The sequence below is a fragment of the Sebastes fasciatus genome, chromosome 3 (assembly GCF_043250625.1).
Source record: "Sebastes fasciatus isolate fSebFas1 chromosome 3, fSebFas1.pri, whole genome shotgun sequence".
NCBI classification, from domain to species: Eukaryota; Metazoa; Chordata; class Actinopteri; order Perciformes; family Sebastidae; genus Sebastes; species Sebastes fasciatus.
Window position 1 is genome coordinate 41,330,582 of NC_133797.1, and position 25,948 is coordinate 41,356,529.

Here is a 25,948-nt window from a genome sequence, read left to right on the forward strand (position 1 = left end):
CGTTTACTTAAAGGGACTGTTTGTAACTTTTTACAGGTATAAATCTACTGGGTCGGGATCCCATGTGCGCTCGTGTGTGTATGCGGAGTGTGGCTACGCTGTTCAGACCGCTCCTCTGCCTGCTTGTCTTCACTCACACAACGCAAGCGTTCTCGCTCCACCTCTCACGTGCATGCTGCTCACTCCACACTGCAGAAGAGTTAGTTTAGCGCTGAGAATATCTAGTGAATGTACAGTGGACGTTTGTGCAGAAATAACTGCTGCAGCTCCTCCAGACCAACAGAGGTTTCCCGTGTCTTGTGAAGTGACTCCCCCGTTCCCTCCGGCCGCGGTCAGGAGGCTGAGGCAGGAAAAGCCAACACTAGGATCAGCATTGATTCATGGAGAGACCTTGGTCTGGTCAGCTAACATTACTGCCAAGCAGCTGAAATATAGAGTGATATTGTGCTTTTAGCTGACGTGTGTCGCCTCACTGTGTTGAGCGATGCTCCTTCAGGTATATTTAGAGCGAGCACAAGCGTGAACCCGACGCCGGCTTTCGTTGACTTAACGGCCACAGGTGTCGCTGTTAACAAGCATTTCTGAAAGTTACAAATAGTCCCTTTAATATTTTCCAAAATTGAATTCACACACACCGAACATTAATATTTGAGGATTAAAGCACTTTATGGGGGATATTTAGAGTTTATAGAAAATGGAAAAGAAGAAATAAAACTATTCATGGTAAGTCAAAACTGTGATTTATGATAAGTATTTGTATTTTTTATGAACTCTAATGTTTGACAGAAAAGAGCTTCTATAGAGCATCATTCAGCTGATTAAAGCTTTATCATGTGGAGGAACAACAATGAGACAACCGTGTTTAACGTGTTAATATAAAGGATATTTATTGTTTAATAATCAGTAAACATGAGTCAAACTAAAACCTCACATTCCTACAGTCAGAGATGTTCCGGGTCTCTCCTCCAGTCCAGTGTGAGTCCTGCCAGACTCCCTTTAGAAAACCTCTGTTTTTAACTTCAGCAGGGTCTGACAGGCGGACCCGCTCAGTCCTGGTTCTGGTTCTCCCGGGCCTCCCTTCCCTCCAGCGGGCCCAGTAATACGGCCTGTGCCTCCAGCAGCGTGGTGTCGGTGTCGGCTCCCAGGAACCGGGCGGTGAGCTCCAGGTCCTGCAGCCGGATCCGGACCCTGCTGCCCCGCTGCAGCTGCTGCTCTCCGGCCGCCGGCCGCCGGACCACGCAGTGGAACTTACCGCCGAAGTCTACGTACAGGTCGTCCCCGACAACGTGGAAGATCCTCCCGACCACCACCTTGTCTTTAGCCGGTCCCATCTGGATGAGCGGGGACCGGCGGAGCAGCGAGGCGAAGCTGTGCTCCTGGCCGGAGGAGGAGCTGCTGCTGCCGGCTGAAGAGGAGGAGCTCTCCGCGGACCGCCGGAGCTCAGACTGCAGCTCGAAGGCGGCAGCGAAGCCGGATCTGGGTCTGTCCGAGGCGGGCGGGTCGCTGCTGGAGGCCCCGCTGGAGTCCGAGCTGAAGGAGGTTCTGGAGGTTCTGGAGAACCTGCAGGAGGAGAACCGGACTCTGGAGACAACCTTCAGCACCGCCGCCATGCTGTCACACTCACAACACCGAGAAGAAGAAGGCTTTAACCTCCGGTAGAGAGGCGCTCACAGCGCCACCTGGCGGCTCCAGGTAACAAACACACCCAGACAGCAGGGGCCTCATGTATAAACGGTGCGTACGTACTAAAATGTTGCGTACGCTGTGTTTCACGCTCACGCAGGAATGTATAAAAATCAACGTGACGTGAGAATGTGCGGGCCGTCTTCCAAACTCTGTCATCTGGCAGTGTCAGACTACAAAGTCCTGAAACTCGCTAAATGTGTAAAAATATTTTTTCCACTCACCTTACTGAGCTTTATTTATGATGTGGGATCAAAAAAAACAACCCACATATTTCTTAACTAGTTTGCGCATAAAGTTTAACATCAGAGAGGCACAACAAAAACACATTTAAACTAATGTCCCAGAGATGGCATGACTTAACCACCGTGCCAAAAACAAAATCGCGTGCTGCACAATGTGGCAAACCACCGTGGTGAGCCTGTGTCCCCTGGAGCTACAGATGGATGAACCGGACCCTGGCACACCTAACAATGAGCCAAATGCAGCAGCTATAAGGCGCCGTTTGGATGAGATACACAGAATGTAAAGCAGCGAGGTGAGTTGAGACACACGTTTATTTTTAACAAGGTCTTTTAATATATGACTTATCCCACCATCATTCATTCTTTTTAATTCGTTGCATATATATATATTATCCTTCATTGTATTGACAATCTCTCTCTGTGACTCCAGCACAGCGTATAGTATATTTGAGGACGCGGCCAGACCGGCGCCTCTCAGCAGTCGAGGCACGGGGCGCAGCTGATCGTGCGCCTTCGGAAGCCTTCGGGAACCTTCGGGAGCGCACGATCAGCTGCTGTGGAGACGTTGCGTTTGTTACTGATTCCTGATGATTGACCATCAAATAAAATATGTTTTCTAGCTTCCACCTCAGTAACAAACACTTCAATTTCACACTCTGTGAAATTCTTCTTTTTTGTTCCTTTTCCAGCGTGATTTGCCACATTGTTATTTGGACAATAGGTGACAGCATGGCGCGTGTTTATATTCATTTGCATAGTTATTAATGGGAGGAGACAAGGCGGACCAAGTGGCACGTGCAGCTCCGCTCAATTTCACGTCAAGTGGGATGTATAAAGGAAAGGTGCGCAGGAACAGGCGTACGCATGGTTTTATACATGTGAAAATTTCTGTGCGTACGTACTTTTCCAATTCTGTGAGTACGCCATCTTCCAGTGTGAAAGCTGCGCAGTCTTTTATACATGAGGCCCCTGGTCTGAAGCGGTATAAGCGTATATTTACCATGCCAGTATAACCCTATTAACCCAGTATATATACCCCTTTAAATTGAATTAAATAGTAGAAATAAGATAAAAAAATAAATAATAAGAAAACACAAATTTAGGGCTAAAATAAAATAAAAATAAATAAAAATCAATCAACAGAAAAATAATCGGCAACTATTTTATTTTTTTTCATTTCATGTCATTTCATTTCTTTTCTTTTCTTTTCTTCTCTTTTCTTTTCTTTTATTTCATTTCATTTCTTGTCTTTTTATTTCTTTTATTTCATTTCATTTCATTAAACTTCTTTTCTTTTCTTTTCTTTTTATTTATTTTATTTCATTTCATTAAACTTCTTTTCTTTTCTTTTCTTTTTATTTATTTTATTTCATTTCATTTCATTTCTTTATTTCATTTCATTTCATAATTTTTTTTAAAATTGTATTATTTTTTTAATTTAATTAATTTAATTAATTTAATTAATTTTATCAGTGACGGTAGGTGGCGTCGTGATGACGTCTCGTCTTCGGTTTCCTTCCGCCGGAAGTGTGAGCGCAGAGGAAGAAGCAGCTAACTGAAGCTAGCTGAAGCTAACTGAAGCTAACCCCATCATGGCGGTGTTTGTGAGTTCTCCTGGTTCCAGGTTCTGTAACTCGGTGTTTCCGGACGGGTCTGTGGTCAGAGATGTTCTGAACCGGTTCTTCCAGCAGCAGGTGAGTTCACATCAAGATGAGGCGGAAAAACACAAAACTAAACTAAACTCTTCAGGCTGATGAGCTAACGTTAGCTAACACACACACACACACACACACACACACACAGAGAGGCTAGCCTCGTTAGCCTCGACCGGAGAAGGTTTTCTTAACGTTTAACATGATTAAAGAGATAAAACTAGAAGTGTGTAGCTTTAGTTTAACACGTATCAAATCACAATAACTGTATTTATCTGTCAGGAACTTAATTAATGTAACAACGTCACAGAACTGGACAAACGAAGAGCGCGTTGAAGACCTCGACCTCCTTAAACTCACGTTCAAACCGTGAAATCATCTTCTACATGTGATTCTTTGAGTCAAACCTTTATCGGGGAATTTTATTTGCAAAAAGAGCTTAAAATAATAAAAGAACATCAACAACACACATGACAGCACACAATAAAACATAAAGCATCATAATAACAAAACATGTTTCTGAGGAAACTCCACCATCAGTCTTCAGCTTTCTACAGGTTCAATCCACCATCACCTTCAACATTACGGCCTGGTTTGGTTCTCAATCCTCTCAACAAAGAGCAGCAGAACCACTGGACAGAACCAGAACCACTGAGTAGCATCAACAGCAGAACCACTGGTTTTCCTTATGTTAAAAAGAAATTCCTAAATTAGAAATAGTCAGGGATTAAAGTTACAGGATCCATATTTCTTTCTCTCCTCAAATGTTTTCAGAAACATCTCGTAGTGTTCTGTTTAGCTGTAAAATGAGAAAGATTGTGACCCGGCAGCCATGTTGAGATCAGTTGAGGAAATACCAAGCACCGCCCACCAGCCGGAGCTCAGCCAATAGGAACGCTCTCTCTCTCTGAAGTGACCTGTGATTGGTCAAAGTCTCCTGTCACGAGCAAAACATTTTGAAAGCCTGAAAACAGCCAAGAGGAGGAGCAGAAGTCTAGTTTTAGTATGAATTGCTCCACACACGGGACATATTTAAATTAGAAATTAGCTCTATTAAACCACTCCATGTTGTTGTGGAGATTATATAAGAGAAGATGACATGTGGTGTTGATGAAGGGTAACCTGAGGGGCTTCATCTCTGCTGGTTTACATGGTGTACAATTATATAGTTTGTGACGATGTGAACATTCATGAGTTACTGCAGTGTTACTGGGGTTTAGAGAGTGAGAGTCCAGAACGGCAGCAACTCATCATTTAAACACCATTTCCTCTGAGATATCCTTTAAATGTGTGTTCTGTGTTTCTGCAGGGACTTCCTTCTTCAGAGGATTTCTACGTCGTCAGAAATGGTCGACTGTCTTGCCTGGACGATCCTCTGCAGCATGGAGCCGTCTATCACCTGGAGCCCCGTCTCTGTGGCGGGAAAGGAGGTGTGTTCCAGGAAATAGACACAAACAAATAAACAAAAGAGGTTGTGAGCCAAGACTTTGGCTGTATTCAAAACCACTACTACATACTACTGATGAACGCAGTATTCAGTATACAGTACATACTGCATACTGCATTCCTCAGTAGTATGAAACGGTTAAAGCGATATATTTAGTATAGTATGAGGTTGTTCTACTAGTATAGTATGAGCTTGTACTACTAGTATAGTGTGAGGTTGTACTACTAGTATAGTATGAGGTTGTTCTACTAGTATAGTATGAGGTTGTACTACTAGTATAGTATGAGGTTGTACTACTAGTATAGTATGAGGTTGTTCTACTAGTATAGTATGAGCTTGTACTACTAGTATAGTATGAGGTTGTTCTACTAGTATAGTATGAGCTTGTACTACTAGTATAGTGTGAGGTTGTTCTACTAGTATAGTATGAGGTTGTTCTACTAGTATAGTATGAGGTTGTACTACTAGTATAGTGTGAGGTTGTACTACTAGTATAGTGTGAGGTTGTTCTACTAGTATAGTATGAGGTTGTTCTACTAGTATAGTATGAGGTTGTTCTACTAGTATAGTATGAGCTTGTACTACTAGTATAGTGTGAGGTTGTACTACTAGTATAGTATGAGGTTGTTCTACTAGTATAGTATGAGGTTGTTCTACTAGTATAGTATGAGGTTGTACTACTAGTATAGTATGAGCTTGTACTACTAGTATAGTGTGAGGTTGTACTACTAGTATAGTATGAGGTTGTTCTACTAGTATAGTATGAGGTTGTTCTACTAGTATAGTATGAGGTTGTTCTACTAGTATAGTATGAGGTTGTTCTACTAGTATAGTATGAGGTTGTTCTACTAGTATAGTATGAGGTTGTTCTACTAGTATAGTATGAGGTTGTTCTACTAGTATAGTATGAGCTTGTATTACTAGTATAGTATGAGCTTGTACTACTAGTATAGTGTGAGGTTGTTCTACTAGTATAGTATGAGGTTGTTCTACTAGTATAGTATGAGGTTGTTCTACTAGTATAGTATGAGGTTGTTCTACTAGTATAGTATGAGGTTGTTCTACTAGTATAGTATGAGGTTGTTCTACTAGTATAGTATGAGGTTGTTCTACTAGTATAGTATGAGGTTGTTCTACTAGTATAGTATGAGGTTGTTCTACTAGTATAGTATGAGCTTGTACTACTAGTATAGTATGAGGTTGTTCTAGTATAGTATGAGCTTGTACTACTAGTATAGTATGAGCTTGTACTACTAGTATAGTATGAGCTTGTACTACTAGTATAGTATGAGCTTGTTCTACTAGTATAGTATGAGCTTGTACTACTAGTATAGTATGAGGTTGTTCTACTAGTATAGTATGAGGTTGTTCTACTAGTATAGTATGAGGTTGTACTACTAGTATAGTATGAGGTTGTACTACTAGTATAGTATGAGCTTGTACTACTAGTATAGTATGAGCTTGTTCTACTAGTATAGTATGAGCTTGTACTACTAGTATAGTATGAGGTTGTTCTACTAGTATAGTATGAGGTTGTTCTACTAGTATAGTATGAGGTTGTACTACTAGTATAGTATGAGCTTGTACTACTAGTATAGTATGAGGTTGTACTACTAGTATAGTATGAGCTTGTACTACTAGTATAGTGTGAGGTTGTTCTACTAGTATAGTATGAGGTTGTTCTACTAATATAGTATGAGGTTGTTCTACTAGTATAGTATGAGGTTGTACTACTAGTATAGTATGAGGTTGTTCTACTAGTATAGTATGAGCTTGTACTACTAGTATAGTGTGAGGTTGTTCTACTAGTATAGTATGAGCTTGTACTACTAGTATAGTATGAGCTTGTACTACTAGTATAATGTGAGGTTGTTCTACTAGTATAGTATGAGGTTGTTCTACTAGTATAGTGTGAGGTTGTTCTACTAGTATAGTATGAGGTTGTACTACTAGTATAGTATGAGGTTGTACTACTAGTATAGTGTGAGCTTGTACTACTAGTATAGTGTGAGGTTGTTCTACTAGTATAGTATGAGGTTGTTCTACTAGTATAGTATGAGGTTGTTCTACTAGTATAGTATGAGGTTGTTCTACTAGTATAGTATGAGGTTGTTCTACTAGTATAGTATGAGGTTGTACTACTAGTATAGTGTGAGGTTGTTCTACTAGTATAGTATGAGGTTGTTCTACTAGTATAGTATGAGGTTGTTCTACTAGTATAGTATGAGGTTGTACTACTAGTATAGTATGAGGTTGTACTACTAGTATAGTATGAGCTTGTACTACTAGTATAGTGTGAGGTTGTTCTACTAGTATAGTATGAGCTTGTACTACTAGTATAGTATGAGGTTGTACTACTAGTATAGTATGAGGTTGTACTACTAGTATAGTATGAGCTTGTACTACTAGTATAGTATGAGGTTGTACTACTAGTATAGTATGAGGTTGTACTACTAGTATAGTATGAGCTTGTACTACTAGTATAGTATGAGGTTGTACTACTAGTATAGTATGAGCTTGTACTACTAGTATAGTATGAGGTTGTACTACTAGTATAGTATGAGGTTGTACTACTAGTATAGTATGAGCTTGTACTACTAGTATAATGTGAGGTTGTTCTACTAGTATAGTATGAGGTTGTTCTACTAGTATAGTGTGAGGTTGTTCTACTAGTATAGTGTGAGGTTGTTCTACTAGTATAGTATGAGGTTGTTCTAGTATAGTATGAGGTTGTACTACTAGTATAGTATGAGGTTGTACTACTAGTATAGTATGCAGTTTAAGATAAACCTTAAAGTGTGTCTTCTTCTTCTGTGGTGTTTCAGGGTTCGGTTCCATGCTGCGAGCTCTGGGCGCTCAGATCGAGAAGACGACAAACCGCGAGGCCTGCAGAGATCTGAGCGGCCGCCGCCTCCGAGACGTCAACCACGAGAAAGAGTAAGCGCCACTCTTCTTCGTCTTCTTCTGTGGTATAGTCACATCGATGTAACTCTTCTTCTTCTTCTGTGGTCAAGTCACATCGATGTAACTCTTCTTCTGTGGTGTGTGCAGGATGGCAGAGTGGTTGAAGAAGCAGACGGAGCGCGAGGCGGAGAAGGAGCAGCGCCGTCTGGATCGTCTGAAGAGGAAACTGTCTGAACCCAAACACCAGTTCACCGACCCGGAGTACCAGCAGCAGTGTCACGAGCTGTCGGAGCGACTCGAGGACTCTGTCATGAAAGGTTCATAAACATATGTTCTGGTTTCTTTCCTCAGTAAACTGAATATCTTGGAGACGTCTGAGGACGTCATCTTTGAGAAACACTGATCAACATTTTATAGACCGAACTACTAATCGATTAATGGAGAAAACAATCAACAATGAGAATAATCTTTAGTTGCTAAACACCTTCAGGATAAAAGCCTCTCCTTCAAAATAATGTCAGTCGTGATTTTAATTTGAACAAAAACATTTATTATATGATGTATGTAGGTTGAGAGAATATGTCTCTGTTACTATGGCGATCCGTTTTAACATTTATTAGCTAGATAGGATGTTCATTAGAGATATCTGCAACGTCATTTTGACTCGTCACAACTCTGATTCAAGATATCTGTAATTCTATTTTGACTAGTGCGATTTAAACTACTTTTGCCGTTCATGTGTACGGGGTTTCTCATTACGGATATCTGAGGACAGTCCGCCCCGGTTACGCTTTGTCCACGCCCCTGGGAAGCACCTTCACCCCGAGCCTTTCCAAGCCGACCTAGAGTCGTTGCGGCGCACCACCTCGTATCTGGGACTCCCCAGCCTGCCGTGTGTCGCTCACACCCTCCAGCTGGCTGTCAACGAGGGTCTTTTGGCACAGAGAAGTACTCGTATCGGTACTCGGTATTGGCGAGTACCCAAATATAAGTACTTGTACTCGGTATCGGTGCATCCCTAGTTATAGATATCTGGAATAAAAGTTCTGACTAGTCACAGTGTAATTGTAGATATCTCTCTAATGTTCTGGATAGCCAAGCTGAGATATTACATGTTAAACGGCTCGCCGTACGTTACTGCACACTGCTGGTCAAACTGGCTTGTGATGGCGCTCTGAGAACATTACCGATGCTGTAGTGAAATGTTAACACTGCGGTGTGTCTCAGGTCTGCAGGCGTCCTCCAGCAGTCAGGTGAAGGTGGACGACGTCTCTGCAGCCAAGAGACCAAAGTGTGATGAGAGCGAGCAGCCGCACGGGAAGAAGAAGAAGACGAAGAGCGCAGGAGCAGCGTGTTTCTGGTCAGTTTCATCCTCATGGTTTTATTGACCTCATTTAACCTCTGAGAGCCTCAATAGAGCCGTGTTAGTCTTCTTTAGGGGTGTCCAGGGGGTGTTTAAGGGGAGATAGCAGGTCAACAGTAGATGTCACATAGAAGTGGTGTACATCATCTGAAAGCTGAGAACCTGAAGATTAATTTGAGATGCAGCTCAGCACTGAGGGTCAAGATGTTCTAGTCATAAATCAGGTATATAAATAAATAATAAAAATAAAAGTCAGAAATAAACATGAATTAACCCTCAGAGACCCGACTGACTTTACTGTCTTTCAGAGGCTCTAGTAGGTGGCTTTTTCTCTGGAGTTCCTGAAGGTCTTGGTGTCTTAATCTGGTATTTTGGAGGGATTATTGATCATTTTAATAATCAATTCTCCAGTGGTAAAAAAAAAAAAGTTAAATTAAAGTTAAAAAAACTCACCAAATCTGTGTAACAAATGGTTTCAACTTATGAGACATAATAGAGCGTGAGGATGACCGTCATATACTTCTATCATAATGTTCTAAACCCTTATGACCTGCTGTCTCCCCCAAGAGACCCCCTGGACCCACTAAATAAGACTAAAACGGCTCTAATGTGGGTTCTGAGAGGGTTAATTAATTAAAATAAATAGTGAAAGTATATATATTTATATAATTATATATATGTATATTTTTATATATATATATTTTATATATATAAATTTATATATTTATTCACCAACGTTGAGTCAAAGTTTGGATGAAAACTACCGTCTGCGTGAGTGTTTTAAATCTGTCTCCATGGTTACAGGGAGATGCTGAGCTCAGAGGACGAGGACGAGTCTCCGTCCTCCTCCAGCTGTGGAGCTGCTGCTGTTACCATGACGAAACAGACAAAAAAGGTGGAGCCTGAGCAGAGCAGCAGGTAGAGACCAGATCCACAGAGTCCAGATCCACTTCAGTACCACAAACTATTCACACATTCTTATTTTTAACTGAATCATCATCTCTTCCAGCTCGTCTGACTGCAGCTCCTCCTCAGAGGGTCAGGGTTCCCCAGGACTCTCCAGAGACCAGACCGTCAGACCCTCCAGAGACCAGACCGTCAGACCCTCAGAGGACCAGAGACCTCCAGAACCCTCCAGAGACCAGACCGTCAGACCCTCAAAGGACCAGACCGTCAGACCCTCCGAGGACAAGACCGTCAGACCCTCAGAGGACCAGACCGTCAGACCCTCCGAGGACAAGACCGTCAGACCCTCAGAGGACCAGACCGTCAGACCCTCAGAAGAGCAGACCGTCAGACCCTCAGAAGACCAGACCGTCAGACCCTCCGAGGACAAGACCGTCAGACCCTCAGAGGACCAGACCGTCAGACCCTCAGAAGAGCAGACCGTCAGACCCTCAGAAGACCAGACCGTCAGACCCTCCGAGGACAAGACCGTCAGACCCTCAGAGGACCAGACCGTCAGACCCTCAGAAGAGCAGACCGTCAGACCCTCAGAAGACCAGAGACCTCCAGAACCCTCCAGAGACCAGACCGTCAGACCCTCAGAAGAGTCCAGCTGTTCGTCTTCTCAGCAGGTCAGTAGTTTGTCCTCTCCGTCCACTAGGAGGGAATAAATGGATTCAACTATGTATCATGATTTTTATTTTTTAATGATTTCTAAATAGATGTTTTAAAATGCTCTTGACCGTTAACCGATTTATTAATTATTAACCGACAAGATTAGTGCGTCTCGTGCAGCGGTGCTCCAGCTGCAGGAGCACAACAGATATTGGTTGACGGGAGTCTCCAGTTCACTGGCATTAAAACATCAATTTCAACATCGTAAAAAAATGACGATACATAGATGGATGGATTTATTTTTCCCCTCGTGGATTCTGGATGTGAAGCGATTTAATCAGGATGATATTCAGCAGGTCAATGAAAATAATGAACTGTGAGGAGACGTCATCACTTTGTCAATATCACTAAATATTAATATGAATATTGAGACGTTTTCTCTGAGTAAATATCTGAAACATGTCAGAGTGAGTTTTGTTGAGGTGTTTGAAGTGAAGCAGCAGCGATATGTAACCGAAGCATGATGTTAATGTTTAGGGTCGGACTGCGGTGGATCTGTCCTCGCTGTCCTCCGTAGACCAGCTCCAGTCTCTGGGTCTGGACGTCCTGAAGGAGGAACTGATGTCTCGAGGGATGAAGTGCGGGGGAACGCTGACGGAGCGCGCCGCCCGACTCTTCTCCGTCAGAGGACTGACTCCTGATCAGATCGACCCGGCGCTGCACGCCAAACCAGCCAAGAATAAGAGGAAGTAAAGAGGTCAGAGGTCACGGCTGTCTCTCACCTTTTAAATTAGATTAAAGGAACAGTCCGGCTTTTTCATGATGGATTTTTTGAGTGAGACGACGGCGAGGAAAATGTGTTTAATACTCTGGAGAAGCTCGTCAGTGGACCTCCAGTTGACATGTTTCTGTTTGTCAGTATCAGAATCATTCTGACCATATGAGTAAATGTTTCATCTGTAACTTTATGAACAAATCACAAGACAAAGAGCTGTTTGTCCAATCAGAAAGCAGGATTTCCCTCTCGAGTATTGTTTAATGTGTCTGTACCGCTTTAGTTTAACAGTTGATATGAATCCATTTTCAGTGAACGCAGCATCGTGGCAGTGTGTGTAGTTTATTTGTCGTTGATAAATGCTACAGCTCCCGTCTCTTGCCAGCCGACCTGCTGATTACAGTGAAGGCTGTTAGCAACAACACTGGCTCAGGATCTCTTAAGGTGGACTGTTAAGGTGGACCAGCTATTCAGCTTTTTATGTTTATTTTAACCGTTTGAAATCTAATTAACGGTTTATCGTTAACATCCCATGTGTTATGACAGGAAGTGATGTCATGTTGCACATGATTTATGATCCATGTTACATCATTAAAGTTAAATTACCACATTTACATTTCACAAGAGTTCAGTCTGTTTGTACATCAGCAGCCCGTTGAGTGTTCTGTTAGCAGCAGAGGATGCTGGGAAGTGATCGTTAGAAGCCGGGGTCCCAGGAAGTGACCTGTGGAACGTCCAGCTCCTCGAAACAGACGATGACATCACCGGTTCTGAAGTCCACGTCGCCGTCAGCTGACAGACCGCACTCCATCCCCGACTTCACCGTCTGCACCTCGTCTTTGTGGTGCTTCAACGCTGCCAGGGAACCTGCAGAGAGAACGGCTCAGATTACACGTAGGTATTTATATATACTGTACACATATACTGTACTATGATTTATTTTTTCGACATACTATATATATATTTTTTTTTACATCTTTTGACATTTTGTACTATGACTTTACATTTTTTTTACATACTATACTATGATTTTTTTATTTTCGACATACTGTACTTTTTTTTTTTTTTTTTACTTTTTTTGACATACTATACTTTGACTTTTTATTTTACTTTTTCGACATAATATACAATGACTTTTTTAAATTTTCGACTTAATGTACTATTGACGTTTTTTGTTTTTTATGACATACTATGACTTTTTTTTATAAATAGCTTTTTGAAATTAACGATGAGCTGCAGGAAAAGTACAAATTTGTATATTTATATTTCACTGATTGCTGTCAGGCAGGTCATTTTTTTCACATGTTTACCTTTAAACTTGTAACATTTGAAATTATTGTTCTCAGGAATCTTAACACCAAATTCACACCAGAGCAGCAGCGGAATACAGCCTGCCGCAAGCTGCCATGCATTGTCTATGAAAGACATGAACATGCCTCCCGGCCACAGCAAAGTGTAATTATTGTGACAAGCCGCATTTTGCCACTGGCTTGTGTGAATTTGGCGTAAAACTTTCATTTTTAAATAATTGAGTCTTTTGTTTTTAAATCAAGTGTTGTCTCATGTGAGGCAGTTGTTTCTGTTTGTATGGAAGTTCCAAATAAAAGAAGAAATATTCCAAAGTGATGACGTATGGTTTGGTTATTTTATGCATTTCTTAATTAAATGTATGAAACAATTATTGTATCAAGATATAGAATTACATATAACATGATAGAATATTTTGGCTATATCGCCCACACCTATGGTACAGTGAATCATAAAAATGTCATATAAAACTCATAGTATGTCATAAAAAGCCAAAAAAGACATAGTAAAGTATGCCATAAAACGTGATAAGTCATAGTACATTATGTCGAAACAAGTCACAAAAAAGTCAGAGTATAGTATGTCGGAAAAATTAATAAAAAAACAGTTATAGTATAGTATGCCGAAAAAAAGTAATACAAAAATTCAGGGTACAGCATGTCCAAAAAAAGTTAAAAAAAAAAAGTCATAGTATAGCATGTCGGCAAAATTAATAAAAAAAAGTCAGAATAGTATGTCGAAAAAAAGTCATAGTATAGTCCTGCAGTTCAGACAGGAAGTCATTCACAAGTTTACTTCCTGTCCTAACAGTAGACCACTACTGTGTGATAAATCCTGGTCCAGGTCTGACTCACCCTCCCAGACGGCGTCTCGTCCTCGGACCAGTCTGAACTTGAGTCGGCGGTCCAGCTGACCTTTTTGGACCCGACAGCCAGCAACAGGAACCTTCTTCCTCCCCACGGTGACGTCAAACATGGTGAGCACCGTTGCTTCGCCTGGATGAGCAGAAAGAGAGCGTAGGTGAGACAAACCGCTTCCCGTCCCGTCAGGTGCAAACCGCTTCCCGTCCCGTCAGGTGCAAACCGCTTCCCTTCCCGTCCGGTACAAACCGCTTCGCGTCAGGTACAAACCGCTTCCCGTCCCGTCAGGTACAAACCGCTTCCCGTCCCGTCAGGTACAAACCGCTTCCCGTCCCGTCAGGTACAAACCGCTTCGCGTCAGGTACAAAGCGCTTCCCGTCCCGTCAGGTACAAACTACTACGTTTCTCACCAATGATGTTCTCTGAGATCAGTGGAGGCAGTTTGCTGCTCAGCTCGTCCTTCAGCTCATCGACCAGTTTATAGATGATGTTGTGGAGTCGCAGCGGCACGTCTCGCTTCGCCGCCAGCTGCTGGATCGACTTGCTGGCTGCAACGTTGAAGCCGTAAATCGAACCTGACAAAGAAGAAACAAGACAGAAGGTGAAGAACAGTTCCTGTCAGGACAACTTCTGGCTTTCTGACCTCTCTGACCTCTGACCCGCCTCCACTCTGTAACCTCTGACTCCACCTCCACTCTGTAACCTCTGACCCGCCTCCACTCTGTGACCTCTGACCCGCCTCCACTCTGTGACCTCTGACCCGCCTCCACTCTGTGACCTCTCACCCGCCTCCACTCTGTAACCTCTCACCCGCCTCCACTCTCTGACCTCTGACCCGCCTCCACTCTGTGACATCTGACCCGCCTCCACTCTGTGACCTCTGACTCCGCCTCCACTCTCTGACCTCTGACTCCGCCTCCACTCTGTGACCTCTGACTCCGCCTCCACTCTGTGACCTCTGACTCCGCCTCCACTCTGTGACCTCTGACTCCACCTCCACTCTGTGACCTCTGACTCCACCTCCACTCTCTGACCTCTGACCCGCCTCCACTCTCTGACCTCTGACCCGCCTCCACTCTCTGACCTCTGACCCGCCTCCACTCTCTGACCTCTGACCCGCCTCCACTCTCTGACCTCTGACCCGCCTCCTCTCTGTGACCTCTGACCCTGCTGTTGAATTCTTACCTGTGAAGGTGTCGGCCATGTTGATGTCGTTCTCTGAAACGTCTCCGATGCCGAAGTGAACCACCTCCAGCTGACACTGCTGCTGAGCGTCGTAACTTTCCAGGATGTTCAGGATGGCCTCCACCGAGCCGTCCACGTCACCTGGAAGTCAAAGGTCAGTCAGTGTGGACATGTTCCCCACCTCTAAGGCCCAATCCCAATGCCACCCCCTGAACCCTGAACCCAGAACCCTGAACCCTGAACCCTGAGGGTCTTAAGTGACGTCTCCTGGTGAGAGGCTGAAAGGGTTCTAAATATCAACAGGAACACTTAATGACATCATAACCGCGCCGCCGCCAAACGGATGACTAGTATCACTATTACACAACGTTTAACCACGACGGGTAACTACTAAACGTACCTTTGACGATGAGCGGCAGGCTCAGCTCGTCTCTCTGCGTCTTCTCACTCGGCCTCATGGCGAACTTGGTCTTGTTGGCTCGGTACAGAGCCGACTTCCTCTGCCTCCAGCTCAGGTGAGCTAGCCCCTCCCTCTCCTTCCTGTACTCCTCCAGGTGGACTTTCTGTTTGACCTCGATGGCGCTCTGGTCCTCCTGCAGCTTCTGCTGCTCCTCCTCGTAACTCCTCCACTCCACCACCTCCTTCGCTCGCTGCTGCTCGACGACAAACAAACCCAACGTTTATTCAGACAGAAGAGGAGAGCAGGTGTTCCTGATGGACAGGTAAACTCTGAGACCGTCTCTGTTCTCACCTCAGACTCCACCTCCAGGATGACCTCTCCAGCAGACGGCAGCTCCTTCCAGCCCACCACCTCCACCGCCGCGCTCGGCCCGGCCTCCGTCAGCGCTCGATCGTTCTCATCAAACAGGAAACGGACTTTAGCCCAACTCTTCCCCGCCACCAGGACACAACCTCGCTTCAACGTCCCCCGCTGGACGATGGCCGTCGTTACAGGACTGAGGAGACACAAGACAGAACTCATAGAACCAGAGTTACTTCCTGTCTCTGGAGGTCATGTAGAGGTCACTGATGACTCACCCTTTGCCCTTGTCGGTGCGACTCTCGATGATGAGTCCCTCCACGGCGCCGCTTGGCTCCGCCTTCAGCTCCAAGACCTCTGCCAGCGCCACGGTGGCCTCAGCCAGAGCCAGCAGGTTGTCGCCCTGAACAACAACAACAACAACAATGATGTCACGATCCTCATAATAAACAGTGCTGCTGACGGCCTGCTGGCGGCCTGCTGGCGACCTGCTGGCGACCTGCTGGCGACCTGCTGGCGGCCTGCTGGCGGCGCCTCATTCGTTCAACGTGGGTTCACCTGGAGAGCGGAGACGTGGATCGCCTGGACGTCTCCTCCCAACTCCTCACAGACGACATCATGAGCCAGCAGCTCCTGTTTGACCCTCTGAGGGTCGGCCTGAGGCTTATCACACTTATTCACCGCCACGATGATCGGGACTGAAGCAGAGTAGAAACACAGTAGAGACGGGGTCAGAACACAGTACAAGTACATCAAAAACACAGTACAAGTACATCAAGTAGCAGTAGAAACACAACAGAAATACAGTTATAAACACATCCCTGCCGTGTTTTCAGCCCTCAGCTGTGACTGCCAGGAGGAGCTCGTACCATTGGCCTTCCTGGCGTGTTGGATGGACTCGACCGTCTGGTTCATGACGCCGTCGTCGGCCGCCACCACCAGGACGACGATGTCGGTGGCGTTGGCTCCGCGGGCTCTCATGGAGGAGAAGGCAGCGTGACCCGGAGTGTCCAGGAAGGTGATCTTCTCACCTGTAGGCAGCTGGACTGGAAGAAAAAACGCACCAGTCTGGTTTGAATCAATAAAATGATCAGCAGATTAATCAATAATGAAATCATCAGCTCCACTCACTAATCTACTGTGTGATGTAAATCCTGTTTCCATTCTTTTAGTTATTTCTTCTATTGGTTTCTGCCTCTTAAACTACATTTCCTTTCATGTCTGTAGTCCGTGTCCTCATCCTTCCTGGTATCTCGTCTACTGTATTGAATATTTTGTCAATAAAGTTGAGTCAAACAGCAGGTGTGTGTGTGTGTGTGTGTGTGTGTGTGTGTGTGTGTGTGTGTGTGTGCGTGTGTGTGTTACCTAGAAACGCTCCGATGTGCTGAGTGATCCCTCCGGCCTCCGTGGAGACGATCTGGCTCTTCCTCAGACTGTCCAGCAGGGTGGTTTTACCGTGATCCACGTGACCCATGATGGTGACCACCGGGGGGCGGGGCGCCAGGCGGGACGGGTCTGCTGGAGGTCTGACAGGGTCAGGGGTCAAAGGTCAGAGGTCAAAGGTAAAGTCCCAGCAACACCACAGAGACGTTTATTCTCAAGACAAAGTTACAAAGTAAAGACTTTAAATATAAATGTACAGTATTATACATTTATGATAATGTGAGGGGGTGATCAACGTCCAATCAATCAATCAATCAATCAATCAATCAATCAATCAATCAACCAATCAATCATGTATCTCCGCTCCGAGAGGTCGATCTCATCATCTCCTGGAGGGGATAATGACCATCAGGTGATTTAAAGTGAGACTTCCTGTCTTCGTACTTCCTGTGGACGTCCCTGTTGGGTCTCTCTCTGCTCTCGCTCAGTTTGGCCCATCTGAACTTCATCCCCGATCGGGTCACCACCTCCTTAATCCACCGCTCCTCCAGAACCGAGTCCGGCTCCAGAGAGTCCAGATCCACAGACGTGTTCAGCAGAGCCTCCAACACGTGATCTGAGGACAGAAAAAACATGAACTAAACGTTATTAAGTAGAGACTCAACACGATCTGCATTAAAGACTGTATAAGAAGAGGACTAGTCTCCGTGACGTCATTGGTCTGTGGACGACGGTTTAGAAGCCTCGAATTCAGCATTTTGGCCGTTTCCATCTTGTTTTTTTGCAACCAGAAGTGACACGAGAGACTGGAGCTCAGTACAACTGAACACTGAATAAGACATTTTTAGGCGACCAAAAACATTATAATTAAAGGGACTGTTTGTAACTTTTTAAGTGTATAAATGTACCGGGTCGGGACACATGCGCGCTCGCGTGTGTCCGGAGCCTCGTCTCCTCTGCCTGCCTTCACTCAGACACCACGCTCCTTCTCTCTCTCTCTCTCCACCTCTCACGTGCATGCTGCTCACTCCACACTGCAGAAGAGTTAGTTTAGCTCTGAGAATATCTAGTGAATGTTCAGTGGACGTTTGTGCAGAAATAACTGCTGCAGCTCCTCCAGACCAACAGAGGTTTCCCGTGTCTTGTGAAGTGACGGGGCTCCGCAGAGAGAAACGTTATCGTCTCCCCCGTTCCCTCCGGCCGCGGTCGGGAGGCTGAGGCGGGAAAAGCCAACACTAGGATCAGCATTGATTCATGGAGAGACCTTGGTCTGGTCAGCTAACATTACTGCCAAGCAGCTGAAATATAGAGTGATATTGTGGTTTTAGCTGACGTGTGTCGCCTCACTGTGTTGAGCGATGCTCCTTCATGTCTATGTAGAGCGAGCAAGTGGAGCTCGACGCTGACTTTTGTTGACTTAACGGCCACAGGTGTCGCTGTTAACTAGCATTTCTGAAAGTTACAAATAGTCCCTTTAACTGTGATGAAGTGAAAACACGCTGTGAAAGGATTAAAGTTCTATAAGATGAAAACACGGACAACTCTCAGACCGGACAACGCCGTGGTAGCGACCTGTCAATCAGCAGGTAGCCCCGCCCTAAAGCATCCCCTGCTTTATGGTCTATTTGACTCTAAATGGGACCATAACTTACTAAATGAACATCATGCTGTATTGAAGAAGACTTGAAACTAGAGATTGAGACCATAAACTCATGTTTACAATGTTTCCTGAGGGAATAAATCAAGAGAGAAGAAGAAGCTCATTTTCTCAGAGACTTCTATACAACCAGATAAACGTTATTCACACAGGAAGTGTGCATCTCTGTGGATCTCTGTTGTTTCTTACCAAAGTCTTTGTTCATGGCCTCAGCGAGAGCCGCCACCGTCATGCTCTGTCTGATCTCCACTTCCTGTTTGTCCACTTTAGCTTTGACCTTCTGGTTCTTCTGATCTTTCCTCTGACCTTTGACCTGCAGACACATCACAACATCTTTAAAGGAACAGTTTGTAACATTTCAGGGATCTACTTTCACATATTTATAATTTATCCACAACTTTTGTTTTACTTTAAAAACTAATTTTATTCTTTTTTTGTTTATAATTTGCACGTTTGTTTTGATTTTGATTTTAACAATGCAGCTAAATTAAATTTACATATTTTCTTTGTGTAAAAAGTAACACTTGGTCAAAAAACAAGATTTTATATATGGGCCCCCAAAAAGCTGGAACCGGCCGTGCTCGTTGGAACCGGCCCTGCTAGATGGAACCGGGCCTGCTAAAGGGAACCGGCCCTGCTAGATGGAACCGGGCCTGCTAAAGGGAACCGGGCCTGCTAAAGGGAACCGGGCCTGCTAGATGGAACCGACCCTGCTAAAGGGAACCGGGCCTGCTAGATGGAACCGACCCTGCTAGAGGGAACCGGGCCTGCTAGATGGAACCGACCCTGCTAAAGGGAACCGGGCCTGCTAGATGGAACCGACCCTGCTAGAGGGAACCGGGCCTGCTAGATGGAACCGACCCTGCTAAAGGGAACCGGGCCTGCTAGATGGAACCGACCCTGCTAGAGGGAACCGGGCCTGCTAGATGGAACCGACCTTGCTAGAGGGAACCGGGCCTGCTAGAGGGAACCGGGCCTGCTAGAGGGAACCGGGCCTGCTAGAGGGAACCGGGCCTGCTAGATGGAACCGACCCTGCTAGAGGGAACCGGGCCTGCTAGATGGAACCGACCCTGCTAGAGGGAACCGGGCCAGCTAGAGGGAACCGGGCCTGCTAGATGGAACCGACCCTGCTAGAGGGAACCGGGCCAGCTAAAGGGAACCGGGACTGCTAGATGAAACCGACCCTGCTAGAGGGAACCGGGCCTGCTAGAGGGAACCGGGCCTGCTAGAGGGAACCGGGCCTGCTAGATGGAACCGACCCTGCTAGAGGGAACCGGGCCTGCTAGAGGGAACCGGGCCTGCTAGATGGAACCGACCCTGCTAGAGGGAACCGGGCCAGCTAGAGGGAACCGGGCCTGCTAGATGGAACCGACCCTGCTAGATGGAACCGACCCTGCTAGAGGGAACCGGGCCTGCTAGAGGGAACCGGGCCTGCTAGATGGAACCGACCCTGCTAGAGGGAACCGGGCCTGCTAGAGGGAACCGGGCCTGCTAGAGGGAACCGACCCTGCTAGATGGAACCGACCCTGCTAGAGGGAACCGACCCTGCTAGAGGGAACCGGGCCAGCTAGAGGGAACCGGGCCAGCTAGAGGGAACCGGGCCTGCTAGATGGAACCGACCCTGCTAGAGGGAACCGGGCCAGCTAGAGGGAACCGGGCCAGCTAGAGGGAACCGGGCCTGCTAGATGGAACCGACCCTGCTAGAGGGAACCGGGCCAGCTAGAGGGAACCGGGCCAGCTAGAGGGAACCGGGCCTGCTAGATGGAACCGACCCTGCTAGAGGGAACCGGGCCAGCTAGAGGGAACCGGGCCTGCTAGATGGAACCGACCCTGCTAGAGGGAACCGGGCCAGCTAGAGGGAACCGGGCCTGCTAGATGGAACCGGGCCTGCTAGATGGAACCGACCCTGCTAGAGGGAACCGGGCCAGCTAGAGGGAACCGGGCCAGCTAGAGGGAACCGGGCCTGCTAGATGGAACCGGGCCAGCTAGAGGGAACCGGGCCAGCTAGAGGGAACCGGGCCTGCTAGATGGAACCGACCCTGCTAGAGGGAACCGGGCCAGCTAAAGGGAACCGGGACTGCTAGATGGAACTTCATCGTAAGATTGCTCCTTGAACTTTGACCCTCTTGCTCTCATATCCTCTGTGCAGAGGATTGTGGGTCAGAAGAGGCAGAACAGCCTGCTGGCTTCATACTGCAGAATGTGACTGGATGTAGTAGAACATCCTGGTATTTTTGGCCCACTGCGTCTAACATACTCTGTACTGGGACATACTAGATGTTTACCTGGCAGACTAAATACTGCGGTAGTATTGGTACTGGAACGCTCGGTCAGTCTCACCTGTTTGGCGTACTTCCTGTTCTGTTGACAGGCGAGGGGGGCGGAGCTTCGAGCAGGACAGAGGAGGGTCAGAGACAGGAAGTTGCTGAGCGGAGCCGGGTCGGCGTGGACGAGCCACCGGGCCCCCCGCATCACTGATGACATCACATTCATACCTGCAGAGAGACGGGAGGAGAAAGGAGAGTTTGGTTCTTTATTCATTTAATGTCCGAAACAAAGAAACTAAATCTGAATTCTGTGTGTCAGAGAAACTAATTTAAAAAAGGGACTGTTTGTAACTTCTTACACGTATAAATCTACCGGGTCGGTTTCCCATGAGCGCTCCTTCATGTCTATGTAGAGCGAGCACAAGCGCGAGACAGGACGCTGACTTTAGTTGCCTAAACGGCCACAGGTGTCGCTGTTAACAAGACATTTCAGATTCTTCCAAACAGTCCCTTTAAATGTCTCTAAATGATATTAAACAAGGTTTATTCTAACCATCAGAAACAAGCCTTACCTCTTGTTCTAACAGGTGATATCAAAGAAAACATGAAACCAACTAAACTCTTAATGAAGTTTGGCTAACAGCTCTCTACTGAGCAGATGTGAATCTACTGGAGTCTCTCCTGACTAACATCTGGACAACCAGGTGAACACATGGAACAATAAACAGGAGAAGCACTTGGCTCATTATAGAAATGCTGAGTTTAGCAGTGAGTTGGACATCAGACATGTTGATGAAGAGACTGATCTGTAGCTGAGACTAGACGGGTTCGGTGGGTTAAACCAAAGCCGAATTACTTAATACAACCTACTGTTTCTGAACATCATGTTTGTGTTCAGTTCGATCAGCTGTTATTACCTGAACGAACTGAAACACGACTTTTCTCAGTGAAGTCTGGCGAGCTGCTGGAGACACGTGAGGAGAGACGTTAGAACACTCCGTTCAGACCGGCTCACCTCTCAGACCTTCCGCTCCTCCTTCAGCTCATCCTGAGATAAAGAACATGGAGAACATGTGGAACATGGAGAACATGGAGAACATGGAGAACATGGAGAACATGGAGAACATGGAGAGTTGTTCTCATCTGGTGGTTCAGTTTCACCCTGAAGGAAACCTCCGACTGCAGGGAGCCGCCATGACAGTTAACCCATTAACACCTTTACTAAACACAACATCCACCAGACGAGGACGAGGCGCCTCCTGCAGGTCTGGAGAGGAACTGCTACTAGTAGTAGAATGAGAGGTAGTGTTTCCCACTGTGGGCAGTGTGGGCAGGGGCAAACCCACACTAATCCCATGTGGCCCCCTGTGGGTTAACCCATGTGGCCCCCTGTGGGTTAACCCACGCGGGCCCCCTGTGGGTTAACCCACGCGGGCCCCCTGTGGGTTAACCCATGCGGGCCCCCCGTGGGTTAACCCATGTGGCCCCCCGTGGGTTAACCCATGTGGCCCCCTGTGGGTTAACCCACACGGGCCCCCCGTGGGTTAACCCATGTGGCCCCCTGTGGGTTAACCCACGCGGGCCCCCTGTGGGTTAACCCACGCGGGCCCCCTGTGGGTTAACCCACGCGGGCCCCCTGTGGGTTAACCCATGCGGGCCCCCTGTGGGTTAACCCATGTGGCCCCCTGTGGGTTAACCCATGCGGGCCCCCTGTGGGTTAACCCATGTGGCCCCCTGTGGGTTAACCCACGCGGGCCCCCTGTGGGTTAACCCATGCGGGGCCTGCAGCAGTTTTGCCCTATGTATATACATACAGCTCTGGAAAAAATGAAGAGACCACTTCAAAATGATCAGTTTCTCTGGTTTTACTATTTATTGGTATGTGTTTGAGTAAAATTAAATTTTTTGTTTTATTCTATAAACTACTGACATTTCTCCCAAATGTATCTCAGCATTTATTTGCAGAAAATGACAACTGGTCAAAATAACAAAAAAGATGCAGTGTTTTCAGATCTGGAATAATACAAAGAAAACAAGTTCATATTCATCTTTAAACAACACAATACTAATGTTTTAACTTAGGAAGAGTTCAGGAATCAATATCTGGTGGAATAACCTTGATTTACAATCACAGCTTTCCTGCGTCTTAGCATGCTCTCCAGCAGGCTTTCACATTGCTGTTGAATGACTTTATGCCACTCCTCAGCTGGGCTTTGTTTGAGGGCTTGTGACCATCCATCTTCCTCTTCATCACATTCCAGAGGTTTTCAATGGGATTCAGGTCTGGAGGTTGGGCTGGCCATGACAGGGTCCTGATCTGGGGGTCCTTCATCCACACCTTCACTGACCTGGCTGTGTGGCATGGAGCATTGTCCTGCTGGAAACAACACTCCTCAGAGTTGGGGAACATTGGTAGTAGTAGCAGCAGCAGCAGCAGCAGCAGCTGTAGACTGTAGAAGAAGTGGATCTAAGTCACCGTGACATCAGCCGTTGGTTTGTGGACTGCTATCAAAGAGTAAAGAAGTAGAAAGATGAAACTCTGGTGTTTTGTTTTTTTTACAACAGCTGCCGCCGCCATTTTGGACTGAAAACGCTTGTTATAATATTTGTGTTGTTTAACACAGGACATTTCAGAGACATTAAATATGAAAATAGAAATAATCTTGTTTTACTTTTGTACGTCTCTTTGTAGGCGGACGTTTTATTGGCATCTGGCATCATTGGCGTCACTTTCAGTCCAAAATGGCGGAAGCGTAGCTCTGCTGCTGGGCGCTGACGTTGCAAAGGAACGAACAAATGACTTTCACTTCTTGGCAATATACGTTATTTTTCTTTTAAAACGTTTGATGAAATTGGAAATGAAACTAAATAATTTTTCATTAAGATAAAAGACGTGTTTTATTTATGTATATTATATATCAACAAGGACGTTGTTTATAAGTTCATACCTGACTGTGGTCCCGACTGACGGGTCGAAAATAACAACGCACAACGTAGGTTCAAACTCAAATTACACTAAAGTCGTTCTACACTTGTACAAACTAACTGCTGGTGTTGATAGAACACACGAGAGTTATTGATCTCAATGAAAATGAGTTTCTATCTGAAAGGTGTTGCCGTCGTACCGACGATCCATCTGAAGCAGCCGACTGTGGAGACGACAGGAAGTCACTCAGCGGTTCTTCAGGCTGTAGACAGGACGACAACGTGGACGGAACTTCACATCTTCAGTTTATCTAAACAACATTCTCACAATAACTCACCAACATCTTTCATTTTACTACGAAATCAATCTGCTGTTGCACACAAAACCAGAACCACACCAATATAATACCAGTATCATCTCTACTCATCTTTTATGATGGTACAAAACTCTTAACGTTCACGGTAAACACATGTGCTCGTTAGCGTGGCGTTAAAATGTTGGACAGGAGCAACAGGAGTAAATTAAGTAACAGGAGTAATGGGAGGAACAGAAGGAGCAGGATTAACAGGAGTAACAGGGGTAACTGGAGCAATGGGAAGAACGGGAGGAACGGGAGAAACAGGAGTAACAGGAGTAACGGGAGGAACGGGAGGAACGGGAGGAATGGCAGAAACGGGAGTAACAGGAGTAACGGGAGGAACGGGAGAAACAGGAGTAACAGGAGTAACGGGCGGAACGGGAGCAACGGGAGGAACGGGAGGAATGGCAGAAACAGGAGTAACAGGAGTAACGGGAGGAACGGGAGAAACAGGAGTAACAGGAGTAACGGGAGGAACGGGAGCAACGGGAGGAACGGGAGGAATGGCAGAAACGGGAGTAACAGGAGGAACGGGAGGAACGGGAGAAACAGGAGTAACAGGAGTAACGGGAGGAACGTGAGCAACGGGAGGAACGGGAGGAATGGCAGAAACGGGAGTAACAGGAGTAACGGGAGGAACGGGAGAAACAGGAGTAACAGGAGTAACGGGAGGAACGGGAGCAACGGGAGGAACGGGAGGAATGGCAGAAACGGGAGTAACAGGAGTAACGGGAGGAACGGGAGAAACAGGAGTAACAGGAGTAACGGGAGGAACGGGAGCAACGGGAGGAACGGGAGGAATGGCAGAAACAGGAGTAACAGGAGTAACAGGAGGAACGGGAGAAACAGGAGTAACAGGAGTAACGGGAGGAACGGGAGCAACGGGAGGAACGGGAGGAATGGCAGAAACGGGAGTAACAGGAGTAACAGGAGGAACGGGAGAAACAGGAGTAACAGGAGGAACGGGAGGAACGGGAGCAACGGGAGGAACGGGAGGAATGGCAGAAACGGGAGTAACAGGAGTAATGGGAGGAACAGGAGCAACAGAAGTAAAAGGAGGAACAGGAGCAACAGAAGTAAAAGGAGGAACAGGAGCAACGGGAGGAACGGGAAGAACAGCAGGAGCAACGGGAGGAACAGGAGCAACGGGAGGAATGGGAAGAACAGCAGGAGCAACGGGAGGAACAGGAGCAACGGGAAGAACGGGAGGAACAGCAGCAACAGGAGGAACAGAAGGAACAGGAGGAACAAGAGCAACAGGAGGAAAAGGAATAACAGGAGCAACAGGAGGAACAGAAGGAACAGGAGGAACAAGAGCAACAGGAGGAAAAGGAATAACAGGAGCAACAGGAGCAACAGGAGGAACAAGAGCAACAGGAGCAACAGGAGGAAAAGGAATAACAGGAGCAACAAGAGCAACAGGAGCAACAGGAGGAAAAGGAATAACAGGAGCAACAGGAGGAACAGAAGGAACAGAAGGAACAGGAGGAACAGGAGGAACAGGGGTAACATGAGTAATGGGAGGAACAGGAAAAACAGGAGCAACAGGAGGAACAGCAGGAACGGGAGCAACGGGAGGAACAGGAGCAACTGGAGGAACAGGAGTAACAGGAG

General features: G+C 46.2%; 3 protein-coding genes and 1 pseudogene across 5 annotated transcripts; 2 read left to right on the plus strand and 2 right to left on the minus strand.

Annotated features, from left to right (window-relative positions):
• Positions 1-865: 865 nt before the first annotated feature.
• Positions 866-1,714, minus strand: mrps28 (mitochondrial ribosomal protein S28). Its single transcript, XM_074631317.1, has one exon. It carries the CDS (start codon positions 1,608-1,610, stop codon positions 1,047-1,049), a length of 564 nt encoding a protein of 187 aa, XP_074487418.1. The 5' UTR covers positions 1,611-1,714; the 3' UTR covers positions 866-1,046.
• Positions 1,715-3,442: 1,728 nt separating this feature from the next.
• Positions 3,443-12,245, plus strand: sde2 (SDE2 telomere maintenance homolog (S. pombe)). 2 transcript variants are annotated; one of them, XM_074631266.1, is made up of 9 exons: positions 3,443-3,622; positions 4,890-5,010; positions 7,853-7,964; positions 8,079-8,248; positions 9,159-9,291; positions 10,099-10,212; positions 10,304-10,410; positions 10,534-10,871; positions 11,392-12,245. In XM_074631266.1, exons 1-9 carry the CDS (start codon positions 3,521-3,523, stop codon positions 11,605-11,607), a joined length of 1,413 nt encoding a protein of 470 aa, XP_074487367.1. In that variant the 5' UTR covers positions 3,443-3,520; the 3' UTR covers positions 11,608-12,245. The 2 variants fall into 2 exon arrangements, with proteins under 2 accessions (XP_074487367.1, XP_074487366.1); XM_074631265.1 differs by having other exon boundaries at positions 10,304-10,871.
• Positions 12,152-22,157, minus strand: mtif2 (mitochondrial translational initiation factor 2). 2 transcript variants are annotated; one of them, XM_074631235.1, is made up of 14 exons: positions 21,968-22,157; positions 21,124-21,278; positions 18,972-19,095; positions 17,570-17,741; positions 17,108-17,268; positions 16,612-16,788; positions 16,301-16,440; positions 16,021-16,145; positions 15,734-15,938; positions 15,383-15,635; positions 14,983-15,123; positions 14,208-14,372; positions 13,792-13,932; positions 12,152-12,496 (listed from the first exon to the last, which is right to left on the minus strand). In XM_074631235.1, the coding sequence occupies exons 2-14, from the start codon at positions 21,274-21,276 to the stop codon at positions 12,327-12,329; spliced, it is 2,127 nt and encodes a 708-aa protein (XP_074487336.1). In that variant the 5' UTR covers positions 21,277-21,278; positions 21,968-22,157; the 3' UTR covers positions 12,152-12,326. The 2 variants fall into 2 exon arrangements, with proteins under 2 accessions (XP_074487336.1, XP_074487335.1); XM_074631234.1 differs by having other exon boundaries at positions 21,921-22,157.
• On the plus strand, positions 22,113-25,942 carry LOC141762937 (uncharacterized; annotated as a pseudogene).
• The last annotated feature ends 6 nt before the right edge of the window (positions 25,943-25,948 follow it).

Coding starts and splice junctions, on each gene's coding strand:
- mrps28 (XM_074631317.1), bottom strand. CDS start 1,610: ATGGCGGCGGTGCTGAAGGTTGTCTCCAGAGTCCGGTTCTCCTCCTGC.
- sde2 (XM_074631265.1), top strand. CDS start 3,521: ATGGCGGTGTTTGTGAGTTCTCCTGGTTCCAGGTTCTGTAACTCGGTG. Junction 7,965..8,078: donor GACGTCAACCACGAGAAAGA/GTAAGCGCCACT, acceptor TGGTGTGTGCAG/GATGGCAGAGTGGTTGAAGA. Junction 8,249..9,158: donor CGAGGACTCTGTCATGAAAG/GTTCATAAACAT, acceptor GGTGTGTCTCAG/GTCTGCAGGCGTCCTCCAGC.
- mtif2 (XM_074631234.1), bottom strand. Junction 17,742..18,971: donor GGCCATGAACAAAGACTTTG/GTAAGAAACAAC, acceptor TTCTGTCCTCAG/ATCACGTGTTGGAGGCTCTG. Junction 13,933..14,207: donor GATCTCAGAGAACATCATTG/GTGAGAAACGTA, acceptor CTGCTCATCCAG/GCGAAGCAACGGTGCTCACC.